The 18649-nt window shown below is 32.3% G+C and overlaps 3 protein-coding genes across 4 annotated transcripts in view; 2 read left to right on the top strand and 1 right to left on the bottom strand.

Annotated features, from left to right (window-relative positions):
- Positions 1–2939, top strand: part of LOC116340518 (gamma-aminobutyric acid type B receptor subunit 1) — a 67007-nt gene extending 64068 nt beyond the window's left edge. Inside the window, exons 12-18 of one of the 2 annotated variants that reach the window (XM_031767065.1) lie at positions 92–208; positions 357–564; positions 725–885; positions 971–1066; positions 1204–1341; positions 1467–1602; positions 2591–2939. In XM_031767065.1, coding sequence (XP_031622925.1) covers positions 92–208; positions 357–564; positions 725–885; positions 971–1066; positions 1204–1341; positions 1467–1602; positions 2591–2613 — 879 coding nt within the window. In that variant the 3' untranslated portion in view covers positions 2614–2939. Of the gene's footprint in view, positions 1–91; positions 209–356; positions 565–724; positions 886–970; positions 1067–1203; positions 1342–1466 lie in introns of both variants that reach the window. The other variant, XM_031767064.1, reaches the window with a different exon arrangement.
- A 5846-nt stretch (positions 2940–8785) lies between these two features.
- LOC116340838 (protein yellow-like) lies at positions 8786–12467 on the top strand. Its single transcript, XM_031767540.1, has 5 exons — positions 8786–9158; positions 11120–11359; positions 11416–11575; positions 11644–11870; positions 11934–12467. Exons 1-5 carry the CDS (start codon positions 8935–8937, stop codon positions 12379–12381), a joined length of 1299 nt encoding a protein of 432 aa, XP_031623400.1. The 5' UTR covers positions 8786–8934; the 3' UTR covers positions 12382–12467.
- Positions 12468–14532: 2065 nt separating this feature from the next.
- LOC116340759 (proclotting enzyme-like) lies at positions 14533–16670 on the bottom strand. The gene is made up of 5 exons (XM_031767406.1): positions 16219–16670; positions 15348–15764; positions 15133–15284; positions 14966–15044; positions 14533–14901 (listed from the first exon to the last, which is right to left on the bottom strand). Exons 1-5 carry the CDS (start codon positions 16295–16297, stop codon positions 14738–14740), a joined length of 891 nt encoding a protein of 296 aa, XP_031623266.1. The 5' UTR covers positions 16298–16670; the 3' UTR covers positions 14533–14737.
- Positions 16671–18649: the final 1979 nt, after the last annotated feature.

Genomic DNA, 18649 nt, shown 5'->3' with positions numbered 1-18649 from the left:
TGGGGAAAAAAACCTCATGTCTCTTGATTCTTTTCTCTCTGTTGGGCCATTGAAATTTTACACATCTTTTTTTTTTTTTGCATACATGTAGGTATGTCAAACGAGAGCGTGGATGCTTTCAACTGGTTTTACTTTAGCCTACGGTGCTATGTTTAGTAAGGTATGGCGTGTCCATCGATTTACAACGAAACAAAAGCAAGATCCAAAGGTTTGTAACACAAATTGTTGCCTCTTGAGCTTTCAATGAAAATTCACTAGAAGCTGTCATCGAAAATGTGTGTTCTTTATTTTCATCGGCAAATTGCATTCTTTTTTTCTTCTTCTTTCTCCCGTTCTGGATCATTTTGATACTTCAGCGCAAAGTGGAGCCTTGGAAGCTTTATACAATGGTATCTGTATTGCTGTCGGTTGATTTGGCGATACTGTTAACGTGGCAATTCACCGATCCACTTCAGAGACGACTTGAAACGTTTCCACTGGAGAAGCCATTATTGGTAACTGATGACATTCGAATAAGTCCAGAGCTTGAGCATTGTGAGAGTGGAAACCAATCGATTTGGTTAGGTACGTGAGAAAAAGTTTTAACGGCTTACAATGTATTACAATCGCATCAAATGTATTTTGCGGCTGTATATATGTGTATGTGTCTGGGTGAAAACAAAATCTTAATGAAAATTCTCATTTCTATTTTCTATTTGCGGCACTGGAAAATGTATATAAATAGGTGTGATTTACGTGTATAAGGGTTTAATATTGGTGTTTGGTCTGTTCTTGGCATATGAAACACGCTCAATAAAAGTGAAACAGATTAAGGACTCCCGTTATGTGGGTATGAGCATATACAATGTGGTTTTATTTAGTTTTATCACAGCGCCGGTTGCAATGGTAATTATTATTGAATGTTTTGGGTCCTGAAATGTAATGATTTTAACAACTGTTCAAATACAAACTTCTCCACTAATATTGCTAGGTAATTGCCTCACAACAGGATGCATCGTTCGCATTTATGGCGCTGGCTGTTATTTTTTGTTGTTTTCTCAGCATGCTGCTGATTTTCGTGCCAAAGGTTTGTGTTCAGTTGTTTTTTTGTTTGTTTGCCATTAGATGAAGCGAAACTCTTTATGTTAACATGTTAGAGGATTGTCTCCTTCAAATTAAATAAAAAAAAAAAAAAAAACAATATATATTCAATTTTTGTGGTAGGTTATCGAAGTGGTCCAGAATCCACACGATAAACCAGAATCCAAGTACAATCCTGATGCTGGAATTTCAAAAGAAGACGAAGAACGGTATCAAAAACTAGTAAAAGAAAATGAAGAACTACAAAGACTTATAGTACAAGTAAGTGAATTCTGCCCCATTCGGATAGAGATTAAGAAGAAAAAATCGTACAAATGAATGTAAAACAATGACTACTCCGTATATCTCATATGTTTGTGTGGATGTCTCTTTTTTTTCGTTTGCAGAAAGAAGATAAAATTCGTATATTGCAACAACGTTTGCGTGAACGTGAACAAGCAAACAAAAGCAGTTCAGGTAATGTGGCAGCACAATCATCGAACGAAATTCAATTAAAAGCCGTTGCAGCAAACGCGGCCCAAGGTAAGGATGCACTCATTGTTATTCAACCAGAAGCAACAACAACATCTGATTTTGATAGTGCCATTGGTGGCGGCCTTTCGATTATAACACGTGCCAGCCAATCGGATGCTGAATTTTCCGAAAGTTACTCTTAATCTCGATCATACTAAGAATTTTAAAAACAATACTCGAACAATTCACAATCTCCCAAAGTACAAGCAACGTATTTTCTACGGTGCGAATTCTACTAGCAACGAAATACAATGATGCCACACATAAATTTCTACAACATTTTCTGTCATGAGCTTTAAGTGATTTAAGTTTAAAATCCAATTGATGTTTTTGTTTGTTGTCTAACAACCAAATTTGAAGTGAACGAATTTATTGTTTGATGTTCGTTCTTTTTTAAAACTTTCGTTTTGAATTTCCCCGAATTACTTTGAACGATTTTTAATGCATACTTCAAATGTGTCTATATTTTGACGAGAAAAAAAAAATGATGATTCGTGTAAGTAAAAACTCCTGCCAAAACAAATTTGTATCCCCCTATTAATGTGTATAAAATGTTAAGTCTAACACATTGTTTAATCTTCTATTGTTTCTAAATCTCTTCTTGTTTTATTTATAATTGTGTACATGAATTTCAATGTATTAAAACTCCCCACTCTTTCTCTCTCTCCAAAGTTGAAAGCACAAATTGAATACAAACTATATAACAACATTTCACTTCACACCCACAACCCGTTCCCAGTAAATTGAATGTCGATTTAATAGCGTTTAAGCACACGTATTCAATAATTTCCTGTACATTTTGATTGGCAAAACAAAATGTAAATTGACCGTTTGTTTTAGTGTTGTGAAAATTGTATCAGTTTCAAATTGAAATTTTTCAATCAAACCGACACAAAAGGCAGCGGAAATGATAATTGTTTCACGTCAAGCTCTTTATAGATAAGCTGATTGATTTCATTTCGATGATGATTCATTCTCATTTTATGTCTATTCACAGATTATCGCCCACAACACACATGAGAATAAAGTCAATTCTAATTAAGTATAAAACACCGATAAGTTCTAAAGAAAGATAGATACACAAACGCATTTAGTGAAATTTAGAAAAAAAATGTGAAAGAAAGCTAGGAAATGTGTCTAATGACAAACATTTTAATAAAAAAAATGTATAGAAAACCGTGATATACTTAAAATATGATTTTAATGAAAACAAATAGAGAAGGGAAAAAATATTTAAATTAATAAGCTATTGAAGAAGCTTAAGAAGGGTAAAGAAAAACAGATGTCACCCCAGAAATTTGAATTCAACTAAATACCAGCAATACACCATCAAATATACCAAATACTACCGTCACTTGCTTTCTATATAGACTGTATATTTTTTTTGAGCTTCGCGTTCCCAGCGCCATCTCTACGTGCACCTGAAAATTAGAACAAAAAGTATGTGTAGAATGTTTGTATAATGCAAAACCATGTGTTGTGCAACGTCCTCAAAGTAATTTTAATTTATTTTCCATCACAAATTCACTAGATGCAAACAATAAATCGGTTTTTGTTCAGAGCGTAGAATGACAGATGTCACAACAAATGATTCCATATTCAAACTTCGAATCAATCAATATTCTACACATACTTTTTGTTCTAATTTTCATGTGCACGTAGAGATGGCGCCATCATGCAGTTTTTGACATTATTTGCCATTGTAAGTAATGGTAGACCAAATACAATAAATTTATTGCCAAATTTATGAGTTTGGTGCACCTCAGACCTTTACATACATTTTTGGTAATTTTCAAACTCAAAAAATATTTAAATCATGCTCACGCATTTTTGATTCAAAATATACGAGAATATACTTGGCATTTTACTTTTTATTTTGTCAATTTTGTATTCAATGCGATTCAATTACATTAAAAACATACGCACAAAAAGGCAAAAAACCGCAACATAGCGAACTATATGAACTTGATTAAATTTAGAACAATTAGTGGTTTCAGAACCACAGTCATTTTAACATTTGACTCTTCCTCTCTTTCACTCACTCATTAATTTGCTCTCTCTCTCTCTCTACATAATAGTTTGCTTTGATTGTATCAATTTCGATTGGCTCGGCCACGGAAACGCAAATAAACGTCGGAATCTCTCGCTTTGCCTCTGTCTCTCAATTCAATGCTTACCAAATTAATTCCTTTTGAGTCGAAGTGTCGGTTTGATTATCTATTCGCTCATTCTCTCTCTCTCCCTCTCCTTCTCTTACTCCCGCCCTATCTTTCTCTTTGTAGTTTCTGTTTTGAACTCGATATGCATACAATTAATTGTTTCTATAGTTTTATTTGGAATTTTGTGTTTCATTCACCGGAATTATTGTTCATTTGATGTTTAGACATCTTCTTTGAAACGATAGTGAATTTCATTTCTCTTTTTCTCGCACAACACACACTGTTCACTTTCACTATTCGTCTCTGTCTCAACAAATCCCCAAACAAAGTAGAAATCTAATTTGTTTGAAAACATTGCAACTGTATACTCTTGCTCCAACGAAGACACAAAGCAACCAAACTGCAAAAAATACTTCTATTATATAAATTTTCACACTGACACACACAACATATACTACACAGTACTGAAATTTTCAAATTTTTTTCTACGGGGGGAGACACCAATAAGAAGAATCATCACAAAAAAATTGAAGTAAAATATCTCTAAAATAAATCTCTTTGCGCGTAAATGGGAAATATTTAAAATCATTTTGAATCACCAAGTTATAATTTGTGTGATACTTTGCAGTGAAGTTGACTGCCGATTTTTCCATGCAATACACATGCAATAATATAAGAAATCAAATTAAAAAATACAATGAGATTTATGAATATTGTCTCATTGTGTTTTTTTAACTTCAATACCTTTGAATCGATTCAAATCAACTCAAATCACAATGAATCATATCGTGTCTTCCCCCTAGGTTCTTTTATTTCCAAACTCCACAGGATATAATATGTTTCCGATAATGGAAATGCCGTTAAATGCATTCTCTAGTGGTGATCATCTTGTTTTACTTGAAAACCAAAACAACAACATAAAATTGAATTCGCTTTTGATTCTTCATTTGCCAGTTTGAGATAAACTGTAAGATGAATTTTATTAAGAGAAAACACACACGTACCGAAGCTAAATAAAAAAAAAATGAAGCCAATTTAGATTTAAAGTAATAAATAAATGTTATTTTCTTTTTTGAAAAATGTTCTTTTTTTCTATATGTATATGTTGAGAAAAACTCGTCAAATTGAGCCTATGGTGAATAGTAATTTAATAATTAACAATGATAAAATACAATCATAAAAAAACCTTAGAAATTGATTGAGGTGAGAATAAATTTTCATGTAAAAAGTTTTTTTTTGTAAAACCATAAAATGACTGAACATACAAAATTCATGTAAAAAACTAAATTAATTGTAGCGAATATAACAAGCGATAATTAAAATTAACTGGAATTTGATTATGGCTAAAGTATAGCAATTAGGGAATGATAGCGTATTAAGAACACATGAACATTCCGCACTCAGTTCATCAATGCAGCAAATACACTCACTGTAACACAAACACACACACACATTCACATTCACTTTCGATCACATACGACATACCAGAAAATAAACATTTTTATGAAAGGTATATATTATATGATTAAAAAATTAAATTTTGTTACCAAATGGAGCGTGTGTATGTGTCATATTCAATGGAAAAATAATGGTTACAAAACCGCGCAGTCGGATTGCGTTCAGCAACATAAATGTTTGGGGATTAACATTCCGGATGAACGAAAAATAAAACACAATTTTGCGGCATATGGAAATTTCAGCATTGAGGACATCTGACAGCATCAGAGCGAAATGTTTGATATTATATGCAAAACCACATAAACACATCTCTAAAATCAGACAAGCAAACTGAAAAATTCATATTTGGCACAAAATGACGATGATGATATTGCTGTGAAACGCGATAACGGACAGTCAGCTGCAGCAAATGAGCGATTACGTCAAAATGATAAGCCATTCAAATTTAAGAGATATACATAAAATCATGTTATATTACGTACACATATTCGATTCATGATTCAAAGGCATCATATCGTTTCGACAGCAATTGGGCCAAGTTTTATTTCGAATTTTGTGTCAAGGGAATTGTGAGTTTCATTCATGCATTATATTTGAACTTTTGCATTGTGGTTTTGATACAACACACAAACAAAAAAAAACGTATTATCATGAATTTCGATCTGAAGTTGTCACACATTATATTTTCAGTTTGAATGCAATTTCGTGTTTATAAAATCATATGCGGTATGCGAATCGAGAATTAAAATTTATATGTTATCACTGACCCGAAACAAAAATACTGAAAATATAGAAAGACCCACAGTTGACCCCTCTACCTGACAGAATTCATGTCGATAATACATTATGCAAAACAACAAATCGAAATCTATTCACGATCTATTTACATGTTTTGTTTTCATTTTGTCTGTTGATTTTTATTCGTTGCCAGAGCTCAGAGCTATTGCCTGAAGAGTCCAAGCTGTTTGAAAGTTCAAAGGTTGTGAATGCGACTTTAAACAAAACAGTGACAGTAGTTAAGCATTGAATGGAACAAATTAAGAAAAAAAATGCAATAAAAGAAAATTATTACGAACGGGAATGGTCATGTTTAGTAAAAATTGACAAAACATTTTGTCGCCTGACTTGGGACACGTATATTTTATTGGAATACTGTTACGAAAATGGGTAAAATTTTCATGTAAATATTGTGGTGGTTTCCGATGCGGATTTATGGATTGCCGATATTTGGCAGACCTCTTCATTTTTGATAATTATGTTAATAATGTTCATTTTGCGAGCTTTTTTAACCACGAATCGAGACGATGTAATTTACAAAAACAAAACAACTGATTTTCAGTTTGTCCATTCGCGCACATAAACACACACACACACAGACACAAACATCACCACAGCAGCATGCAGTAATGTCTGTCATGCCACTGGATAAAGTACATTATATATTCCAATGAGGAAAATATCATTTGCAATTGACAGATGAAGCCAAGTCTATTTTGAAAGAATAAAACAGAAGAAAAAAATTGTTGCATGTTGAATAAAGTTAGAATTATTTCACCTAGTTAGAATATTGACGTCGTCGAAAACATATACATAATTTAAAGCAAACACAACTGATAAAAATATTTGTTACCTACAACTATATGAATGTGACGACTTAAAATGCATATAGCAAATAAAATGTGTTTTAATTGAATATTAGTACGAAGTTTGTTAGACATTTGAAATTTTAATTCATACTATTAAACAACATTGTGAAATCGTATTTACTAACGGAAAACTTTTAGAAAACCAAATGTAAAATTAAAGTACACACATACACAGACACACAATCGCACACCTTCTCATGAAATGCCCGCAATTCTCTTCGATGTAATTGAAATTTCTATTAAATGGCAAACTCACAAAAATCCGTGATCCCAGGGCACACATACCGAATACACACACACACACACAAACAAAGACACTGAATGAAAAACCTTGAAACCAAATCTCTCGAGAAATATTGAAATCGTACCACCGTAGCCATTTTAGAATATGTGTGAAATGTTAGTGAATTGTATTAGATTAAATGAAAGAGTAAAAAAAACCACTGTTATGACCGAAAAGTTGGTTCTTTAACTAGAAATTGAGCATTGAAACACAAACCATCATTGAACAATGAAATTCAAATCTAACTTATGCAATGCTCTTATTCTGGTGGGAACAAAATCAACCGCCAAGTCAATGAATAATCCAAACACGATAAAATTCGATTCTATGTATTTGAATGATCGAAACTAAATGGTATTTTCATTTATAAGACACACAAAAAATAATCATCGACTTACACTTCTTTTTTTGATCATAAAAAAAATTACATCTAAGATCTTGATCGAATATTGATGAAATTTTATCAAATTTCATTTATGGAGCAATAGAATTGTGAATGATTAAGGCGGGCAACGCACTAAGACACGAGGAATGCGAACTACAATGAGAAATGGTCACAAATGAAAATAAAAAAAAATCTAAGGTTTATTGTTAAAATGATACATTTAAAAGAATAATACACGAAGACATTCATCCATTTATTGAAAACAGATAACAAAAAATAAAGAAAAGAATTATTAAAAAATAAAGTAAAATGTGTTGTTTTTTTTTTCACTTATACGCAGAAGCAAAAGCGAGCGTAATTTTTTCCATTCTGTAAGGTACAGTATCCTAAGGCACAATCAATTCAATTAACTTAAAATGAAATCAGCGCAATGGAAATTGTAAGGTAGTAAAGTTAGTTTTGGAAACTGATTCATTTGCTTCAACTTTTTTGGTAAATGCGGATAATCTTTTATGAGTACCGATAACGGAAAAAACTTATTAATTGCATGTTTTTTAAAAATCCAAAAGCATTTAGCACATAATTTCAGGCGTTTTCTATTTTCAATTAGTTTCAGGAAACGAAAAATGCAAGTGCACACATTTTTTTTGCGTTGGAGTATAAATGCATTGTGTGTAAGCGATAACATACGCGTTCTCATCGATTGGCCTTGCTAGTGCTTTTAACCTTTCAATAAAACAAGTCGTTTGGTTGTATTTCTCGTCCACTTTATTTAAAGTGGTCACGCAAAATATTGTAACAACTTTGTAGCTAACGCCGGGTAAGATTTCACCACATGAAATGCTGATTAAAAGGTAAGCGTGTTATGGCAAGGAAAAAAAAAGTTGACATCTTCCTTAGTTGGCGTGGCTGATATGCTGGCTGGCAAGTTGTTGTTATGTCAATTTCAATTTGCAAAAGAACTTTAATTTATAGTTTTGCATTGTACGTTTAATTTGCATATTCGGCATTAGCCTTCGAAGTAATAATTTTACGATAATGTACTATATTTAAGTTGTCCGTTGTGTGTATTAAATTCAATGTGAATTTAATTTGATAGATATTTGTATGCACACCAAAGCATCATCATCGCAACCGCACATATACATACACACCGGACATCGTATCTGAAACCAGCTCTGCTACCTTGTCGTGCGTGTACAAGCGAAAGTGAATCAAAAATAGTTGTGGTCTAAACAATAAACCAACAATGCGATTTGAATCAGATAAGAATTGATCGCTGTCGTGATCGGTTGACGGTTATTTTGCATCGATTCTGTCACCATTTTTAGTTGCATTCTGAAAGTTGAAACGAAAAGAAATAAAAACATAATAATCACGTAGTATTGTAGTTTGTTTTCCCAGTCAAACATGAAATACATAAAGTTCTTATTAATATTACTGTTTGCGGTGTGCATACAAAATAGTTTTTCGTCAAAGTTAGAAGAAAAATTTCGCTGGAAAGAAGTGTCGTATGCATGGCCCTCCGATTCAGCGATGGACGAAGCGATAAAAAGTGGACGATATCAACCTGAAAACAATTTACCATTGGGGCTCGAAGTTTGGAAAGACAAGCTGTTTATCACAGTACCCAGGTACGAATGTTTACATAGTTGGGGAAAATATTGTCGAAGAAAATAAAATAAAATTGAAATGTCACTTTAAAGTTATTTTACTGTCGAATTTATTCACACAAGACAAGGGAAGCTCATACCCACTTAACAAATTATAATGGACAATTGTCATATAATTAAATTTTCATTTCACAAAACATGACAAAACTTTTCGAATTTAAAAATATAGAGCCATCGTTCAAAATTTTAATTTTTCACATGGACATTTTCCACTTTTGACAAAAAAAAATAGAATTCACTTCAATGAAAATTGAGAAATGACTTCATTTTTCGTGGCATAATTATATGAATAATCAAGTATTCTATTTCTAGTGTGCTCAGGCATGAATGTCTCACTTTTAAGCTGAAAACTCTTAGCTTAATTGAATGACGCCATTGTAATGGTAATATACAGAGAAAAATACCATAACATAAGGGCCATTGTGTAATAATTATTCTAACATTTGATTATTTAAAGTTATCTGCGGCCGGGAATGAATTATTGCGTACATTTCTTGTGAAGAGAAGGTCAAATGATGATAAAATTGAAGAGGAAAGTCAATTGAAATGAATTTATTCTGCTTCGCTGTTTTTTGTTCATTATTTTACTTTTCTTTCAAATTGAAACCATAAAGTGGTTGTTGCTCTCTGATATTCATCCGAAATTGAGGCTAAGAAAAGTAAAAATAACATCAGAATTCAAGATGAGGTTTATTCCATAATAAAAACCATTTTTCTTCAAACTTAACGGATATAATTACATACCTTGCGTTCATAGAATCAAAAGTTGCGTACTTCAATTTGTTCGCTCTATTCAAATAATGAGAGAGATTTTTTTTATATGGATGAATCGTATTTTTTTCTCTACAATGTGCTTGCATTAAACCATATTTATGTACAATACGTTTGAAAGCACTTCAATTTTTCGCAAAGAGCAACAGCTGTGTGTTTCATGATAAAACTAATTGGATAAGACTGCTCTAATAAACAATGAACAAAAAGTAGTCTATTATTCAAAATTCGATTAGTATGAATGCGAGCGATATTGTGTTATTTATTTTATTTTAATTAATTTAATCAAATTAAAAATTTCTTCCGCATAAAACTTCAAAAAAACTTGATTCTTCGAAACCATTATTTTCATATCATTTTGTCATTATATATTTTTACCGTCCTTTTCACAAGCGATATATGGAAGCTATACTGATTTTTCGTTCAATTCTAATGAAATTTTATGAGCTTCGTTGATTTAATACTAATGGTACGAAATAATGGTAAAAGAAAAATAAAATCAAATGACCGTTGTGGTTTTTATATAAAACTTGTGAGAAAAAAAAACTATCCATGTGAATTCAATCGATCAATATTTCATGGAACATAAGCTAAAAATCGATGGATTCACTGCTTCACACAACGTATGATGACACTGAGTATAGAGAAGAGAAAAAAAAATGAACCAACATACTCACAATAACTTTAATGTTAGAAAGCGAACACAATACGTTACGGTTGAGTGATTGCATTTGAAGCATAGTATAGCGCGTCGGTAATCTGTGTCGGATGTGCCAACAAATGTATATAAAAGGTGCATCATTAAAGTTGACACCAGAAATCTGCAAACATTGAGCTTGTTTACATATTTTATGGTCAAATAATTTGACAGATCATTGAAATCAATGTTTCAATTCAAACCAAGTGATCTGCATGAAATTAGCACAATAGCGTACCGCTTTTTTTCGCTTCAAAAATCTCCATGTACAGCAATTAAAATGTTTTCATTTGTAAATATTTGATTGAAAAATAATAGATTTGATGTTACTGCGCGTTGGTAAATAGAAAATGTGGCAAATTGTCACGTATTATTGTCCAGCTATAAATATTATTATGGGCAATGAAAATTTAGTTTTAAAATGTTTATTATTTTATGGCATATTTGAATTTAGATGGAAGTCGGGCGTTGCGTCATCATTGAATTATATTAACATTGACAGTAAAGACTCGAGTCCGTTGTTAATACCATATCCATCGTGGACAGCAAATTCATTGGAATCTGATGGTTTTACCACCGAAACGACAGGCGGTCGAATGAGTGCACCAAAGCCAACAATTCTCGATGGCCAATTAACAGATAATTCATCTATTATTTCAACATTTCGTATTCGCGTCGATGAATGTGATCGATTGTGGGTTAATTTGTTGAAGTTTTCTGTCTATGAAATTTCATAATTTATATTTTTAGGTGGGTTATGGATACTGGATTGGCTGATATTCTTGGCAGCAACCCAAAACAAATTGCTCAACCAGCTTTGGTCATTTTTGATTTAAATACGAATAAACTAATCAAACGATACACAATTCCACCAGAACATATCAAAGATGATACATTCTTTGCGAACGTGGTATGGTACAATTGAAATTGATTCCACCGTAACTTTTGTAATAGTTCACCATATTCCATTGAAATTAGATTGTTGATGTGCCAAAGAATGGATGCGATAATGCCTATGCTTACATCCCAGACCTCGGTGCTTATGCAACTGTTGTCTACTCATTCAAATCAGATAGATCATGGCGTGTTCGACATAATTTCTTCTATTTCGATCCCATCAATGGTGACTATAATGTTGGCGGCGTTAATTTCCAATGGAAAGACGGCATTTTTGCATTGGCCCTTGGCGAACAAACAGATCAAGGGTACAATGATATGAATTTTTCATCATAAAATCAAACTTATATTTATTGAATATTTATTTCCAGAACTCGAACCGTTTATTTCCATGCATTGTCAAGTACAAAGGAATTTTCCGTTCCAAATTACATTTTACAAAATGAAACTCGCGCTTTAAGTGCCGAATCATACTTTGATTATAGTTTGGTTGGCGATCGTGGTTTAAATGGACAATCAACATCCGAATTTTTCGACGAAAAAACAAAAGTTTTGGTTTACACACAGGTTAACAAAGACGGCATTGGATGTTGGAACTCACAAAAACCATATACTCCAGACAATCAAGGAATTCTCGACAGTGATTCGGATGCGCTAGTTTTTCCAAATGACTTGAAAATCGATCGTAATGGAAATGTATGGGTTTTATCGGATCGTTTGCCGATTTTCATTTATAAAAAATTGAATCCAAACGAATACAACTATCGCATTTTAACCGGAAAAGTCGGAAATTTGATTTTAGGCACACCCTGTGAATAATACAACAATACTCAAAAAGCTTTTAATTTTGAATGCATCAAATATGCACATTCTTTCTTTTGGCATTTTGTCTTCCTATTTCATTCATTTTCATAATTTTAAATGTGTTCTTTTCTTTTCAATTGCTTCTATGATTTTTATTGAATAAAATTTAAATTGCATTTTCTTGAAAACTGAGTAAGCATCATTTGTAACGTACTTTAAAATTCCAATACGCATAAAGTACATGGCGTAATGCCTCGTTTACACCAACTGAGTATGTGCACAACAACCAGATGACAGATGTCATAAATTGCTTGAATTTGGTATGTAAACAATATAAAAACATATGTTTCATGCCGCAACAACTGTTTCAATGCTCAACTACAAACACTGGAAAAGCCGTAGGTACGAATTGGTGTTTTATGCATTTACTTGAAATGAAATATTCATTTCCGGAGGCAATGCGTATAAACTACGTTTCGGGAGATATTTGATTTCATTTGGCGAAACTATTTTATTTTATTTTAATGCAGTATCAACCTTAAATGATTTAATTGTTAAAAAACTGTCTCAAGGATATTTTTTTTTGCTTTAAGTCTGGTCTTGAATAAAAATGTTTATTCATTTAGCACGATAAAAATAGAAATGGTAATAACTAGCCGAAATAATGAAAATTCAACGTGCCGTGCAAATATTTTCAATAAAAAGTGAACCAATTTTTTTTTGGTCAAATTGAATTGAACTAAAAAAAAATTGTTAAATAAAAGTGAACCGGAAAAAAATTTCGCTCGGTTTTTTCAGTGTAAAATGAAATTTTTTTGGTTCACTTCAATTGGACAAAGAAAAAATTTGGTTCAATTTTCATTGAAAGTTTTTTTAGGTTTCGTGTTTAAACATTTTTCGAGAAGTAGTTTTCATTCTACCCCATTCAAATGTGTCGATTTTAGTGGAAAGTATTTGTACAAATCGGATTGTTTCCGGACTTTTGATTAAGAAATTAACACAGCGGTAACCAAACTATTTGCACTATTCTGTTAACAGCGGTAGTTTGATTAGATCTTGTGTAAACAAGAAAACACATATGTATGTATTTTATCATAAAACTATTGCGACAGCTGACTTAAACCTAACCTCTCATTCCACCTATGAACAACCAATGAAAAATCGTTCCACGAAGTGAATCACAAATTGCCCAAATTTTCATTCATACTACAACTACGTCGCATTTTTCTTTATCACATTGAATTTTTTCCTCACAAAATATGTGTCAAGCAGAAGCATGATGAGAGATAAAATACCTTATAAAATGTTATCTTCTTAATTTCTGATGCAATATTTGGGGCAAAGAGATGTTTTTGAAGGCCAACTATCTATTGGTACAAATTCCTTATCATAAAAATGATATCATAGATTGTTTAAATCATTTTTGAATGACGCACTTTTCTACTGACAAGTTTAGATGAAAACTGCAATAGTCGAGTTTAGCTTGTTTTTTTTTTCAACACAGCTTAAAAATGTTATGTTTTGTCACGTGGAAAAGTGCGTCATTCAAAAATAGTTGGGGTGCCAAAATATCAAGTCCAAGTGGAACTGGCTGTTTGAGAAGCGCGTGCCGTCAAAAATAACTGAAATATAGAGGTCTATTATTATACGGGTATAGAGTATGTATGCAAAACGGGAAGCATAGAATACATATGCAACCTACAACATTGAATTGCTTCCATCTCTTTTCAAACGAGAAAAAAAAGTCTTTCATTCAGACACCTTTTTTTACCTTTCGCACATCAAAGTGGGAAAAAATGCTGTGGGCGCGTTAGAATCAAATTTGTGACTTCTGCTGACAATGACACTGGAAAAGCAGATAAGCACTGTCTGCCAAATATAGATACTGTAGATGACACTGAATACAAATACGTATTGAAGCAACGAACATTTGAAAATGATATCATACGAAAATCTCATAGTTCATTAAATATTATTTGAAAGGAAACGTGCATTTTTTTGATTTTGATACTCAAATTCGTTGACAGGTTAACATTGTGAATGAAAAAAAAGTTGAACATTTGCATAACAGTATTTTTCAATTTAAAATATATTTATTTTATAAATTTGTTGATTATTACTATTGACTTTTCTTCTTATATCATAATCTATGTTCTAACGGCAATGAGTCAAGCTGTATATTATTTTTCTTTTTGTTGAACTCATAAACACCCAACTTAACCGATATAAGTAATCTATAGTAAATAAGCTTATCACTAGCACTTTTTGTTTTCAAAATCTATAAAACTACAAGGGCGAAAATTTGTTGTGTACCTATTAATGACTAGAGAGTCGTAAACTCAATTCCAAGCATTCATTATGTGTTTTATTTTTACTCTTCCCCGTCGTCTTCTTGTTCGGCCATTGTTTCCAAGAATCCAGTTCTAACTCCTTGTTTTGGCGAACACAAACATGTATTGCTAATTTTATTATGAATCCATGGCAAAAAGTTTGTAACTTTCGTGTAAATTCCAGGTAATTTTGGTCGTGCACAGCCTGCAAAGAAGACAAATTCGAGATTGAGGATATTTTCAAATTAAGAAAAAAAAATAATTCTTACCTCTGCCCCACGATACAACGCCAATAACTTCTATGCTTCCAGTTTCGCCCTCATAATTCATTGGACCACCAGAATCGCCCTATAAATAAATGTGTGTGTGTTAATTAATAACGAAAATTATAAAATATCTTTGTATTTTGTAAATTTAGGAAATCTTCAAAGCTTGCCTGGCACGCATCTTTGCCTCCCTTATTGAAGCCGGCGCACATCATATTACCCGTCAGACGTTTATTACCATAGTCTGATGCATCACATTCTTCTTTCGACCAAATTGGAACGATTACTTGACGTAAATGGTCAGATGTTGGAGTTTGTTCACCTGATTAACACATAATTTTGTATTAAAAAAAAAACACTTCAAATAAAACTGTATATTTCATACCTAAACGACCCCATCCAGCCAAAAACGCATTTCTTCCAGAGTAATCTTCGAATTGTGTTTGTGGCAGGCAGACAGGTTGAATTTTTGGTCCAAATTGTACTGGTTTAATCAACTCCAATATAGCAATGTCAAAATCAAATGAAACTGTATCGAAATATTCATGTTCATAAATACGACCAACACGACGTGTTTCAACATAATCGTTTGAAATATTATGACCGCCTAGATATACTTTGATTTCTTTTCTTTCAAATGAATGCACACAATGAGCCGCGGTCAGAATATGTTTTTCGGAAATTAAAGCACCGCCACAATACAAACGACCATTTCGATACAATGCCACCATCCAGGGGTATTCATTTGCAGACGTCTCACTTCCACCAACTATACGATTAGTCCGGCCACGAACTCCACAAACTATTCAAGTTCAAAATGAATAAAATCCATTAATTTAACAATATTTTCTTTTGTTTATCGTTATTAAATTTGTTTGACGAAAGAAGTTAAACAAGTTTTGTGGGCACATCGAAATTTGTTTACATTTTTCTTTATCTTTATGAAAGTCAAAAAGTATTATTAGGAAACAGTAACGTGAATCAATATCAAGTACAAGGTGAATGACATTTTTAAATTTCACATCAACTAACAAAATTACATATTTTGAAATCATCCGAATATTTTGCACTAATTTTTCAATGCACTTTATTTCATCACTCTCATGTTCGTAATGGAAATTATTAATCGATGAAACTGATTTTTAAAATAAATTCACAAAAAAAATATTGAAATAATATTAAACTTGCTCTTGCTATCACTAATTATTGATGTATAATGTATTCAAATAATGGATCGAATAAATAAATTCATTTACCGCAATCGCATGATTTTCCAGCCGCAGGCATTGCAGATGCGCAGCCAAATATGATTGCCAATATTAATAAATGATACATATTTTTGATTGCAAACCAAGCTGTTTTTTTCTCGGAAAACAAGTCAATAATTTTAACCGACTGATTGTGTTTGATCTCTTAATTGTTGTGTTTTATTTTGTTTGTTGGACCACACAAAAATTGCACAGTATTCTTTTTGAAAATTGAACGCTGCAAATGTCAACAAGACTTTTAATTTTCAACTGAAATTCACTGTATGTTTTCACTTCGATGGCTGTGCAATGTGTGATGATTTGGAGCAAAATTGATTCGAATTTATACACAATTGAAAAATGCCGCACATAGTCTTCGTCGCCAAATCAGTGTACTATGAATTCGGTTGTAGCATTGAACAAATAGAGATACAGCGCGCACAATTCATCATAAATTGCGATGTAAAGAGAATTTAAGCTAAACCAATAGAGGAAAATAACATTGCTTCTTATCAATTTTGCTTGTCGCACGCGCTTACACTATATTTTGTGCACGTTTTTACACTCATATACGAATTGGTTTTGGATATAGTATATTGGTCGATGTCGGCTGTAACTCCATATATTTTTTGCTATGTTTTTTTTTTTCGACAGACAACAGATTGAAAATGTAAACGATCGTCGCGGCGACAAAACAATAACAATTTTGTGTTAACAAAGAGTAATTATTTAAATGTGATACTGATAACACCAACAGAACTAGGTGTAACAAATGTGACACACTAAAAAAAATATTATTGAATGGAATCGACATTTGGCTTAATTTCAGTCTGTTTCTCTTTCCTTCTCACTCACTCTCGCTCGCCGACGTTGCTAATTCTCTCCCACCGTACACCGAACAGCAATGTCCAAATTGCACATTTCGAGCAGTAGTAGGGGCTTGGCCTTGGCTATTTGTGACACACATCATGATAACAATTAACAAATAAATACATTTTATGTTATGAACAATAACTTCCAACTTGGTGATTCTTACCATATGGTATGGTCATCATAAAAATGATTAATAAAATACGATGTTTTATTTTGTCAACATAACAGTACGGAAACCAGTTTTTCGTTATGCATTGAGCAAATTACAGGTCAAACCATTTTTATAAAAATTCGGTGCAACACATAATAGTACAAGTTACCGGTCAATGCAGATTAATAAATTTTAAATCGTATCTAAGTTTCATTCTGGGCAACATTAGACGTCATCGTTTACCGTTTAGTTATCGGCTTGAATATGTGTCAAGTGGTAGCCTGAAAAGATAAAATTGATTTTGCTTTCAAAAAAACTTATCATTTTTCGATGCCGAATATCTAGAGCAAGAGATGATTTTGAAGGCTAACTATTGTTATCAATGTAAACAAAGGTAATGAAATAGTTTTTTTTTAATTATGGCATTCGGCATCAGATTGAACGATCGAAACTGCATTTTGTACTTGAAATTCGTAATCTCAATTGAACATCAGACATTTTCGTTTAGAGGTAAAGCCTCGCGACATCATGAACCAATATCAAATCTGAATGGCACCAGCTTTTGAAGCTCTATTGAGAGATGCATACACTGCTAAAAATGGCATGAATTGATCTAAATATAAAGGCTTTCCATTCTGCGGGTTCTGCTCTATTCCATTGAAACATGAGGCACGCATGCAGCGTAGCCGTTTTTTTTTTGAATTACCAATTTCACGTGTCATCGAAGCACGTTGTCATATGTGAACTAGGTGACAAAAGAGGTGTTCGGAGTGTCACGACTGATTAGTAGTAAAGGTAATGACTTTTGGTGACAATGACATTGGCAAATAAGATAAGCGTACACATTTCGAACGCATCAATTGCCAAAAATACGTGATGTCATTGAAACTGTATATTATACAGTAAAAAAATTCCGAAAAATTCACTTTTTTCAATGATTTACAACGAGAGAGTTCATTTAACCACAAAATTTCCCAAATACAACAATCAAATCTATGAATGCAATAATATAAATTATTTTCATTTTTCAGTTCTAAATGTTTGCTCTGAATATATGTCACTGCCAACATTCACATTTTTATGATTGATAATGAAAGTGAAATCATTATGAAAATTACGTGTGCAACGAATGCACAGATTCAATTTAAATGCAATTTTGACATTGACAGTACATACATTTTCAACTATAGTCGCCCTTTGATTTTGTGTCAACTTTGATAACAAATGCATTACGAATTGATCATACTTCTCCAAAATACAGGTTAAATGATTGATTTTGAGAATTTACATTGTGCTTTCGAAATAAATGCAATTTTTTGGGGTCAGTAGATCAAGTTTGATTATACACACATTTTATACCATCATTACATTCCCGAAATTTTATCAGTGAGTATTATAAGTAATATCAATGTCGGG

The sequence above is a fragment of the Contarinia nasturtii genome, unplaced genomic scaffold (assembly GCF_009176525.2).
Source record: "Contarinia nasturtii isolate CC-2019 unplaced genomic scaffold, AAFC_CNas_1.1 Cnas_scaffold_695, whole genome shotgun sequence".
Taxonomy (NCBI): domain Eukaryota; kingdom Metazoa; phylum Arthropoda; class Insecta; order Diptera; family Cecidomyiidae; genus Contarinia; species Contarinia nasturtii.
Note: the sequence above shows the minus strand (reverse complement) of the source record. Positions and strands in the feature narration are given on the sequence as shown.

Coding starts and splice junctions, on each gene's coding strand:
- LOC116340838 (XM_031767540.1), top strand. CDS start 8,935: ATGAAATACATAAAGTTCTTATTAATATTACTGTTTGCGGTGTGCATA. Junction 11,360..11,415: donor GTCGATGAATGTGATCGATT/GTGGGTTAATTT, acceptor TTATATTTTTAG/GTGGGTTATGGATACTGGAT. Junction 11,576..11,643: donor ATACATTCTTTGCGAACGTG/GTATGGTACAAT, acceptor CATTGAAATTAG/ATTGTTGATGTGCCAAAGAA.
- LOC116340759 (XM_031767406.1), bottom strand. CDS start 16,297: ATGTATCATTTATTAATATTGGCAATCATATTTGGCTGCGCATCTGCA. Junction 15,765..16,218: donor TGGAAAATCATGCGATTGCG/GTAAATGAATTT, acceptor GAACTTGAATAG/TTTGTGGAGTTCGTGGCCGG. Junction 15,285..15,347: donor GGCTGGATGGGGTCGTTTAG/GTATGAAATATA, acceptor TGTGTTAATCAG/GTGAACAAACTCCAACATCT.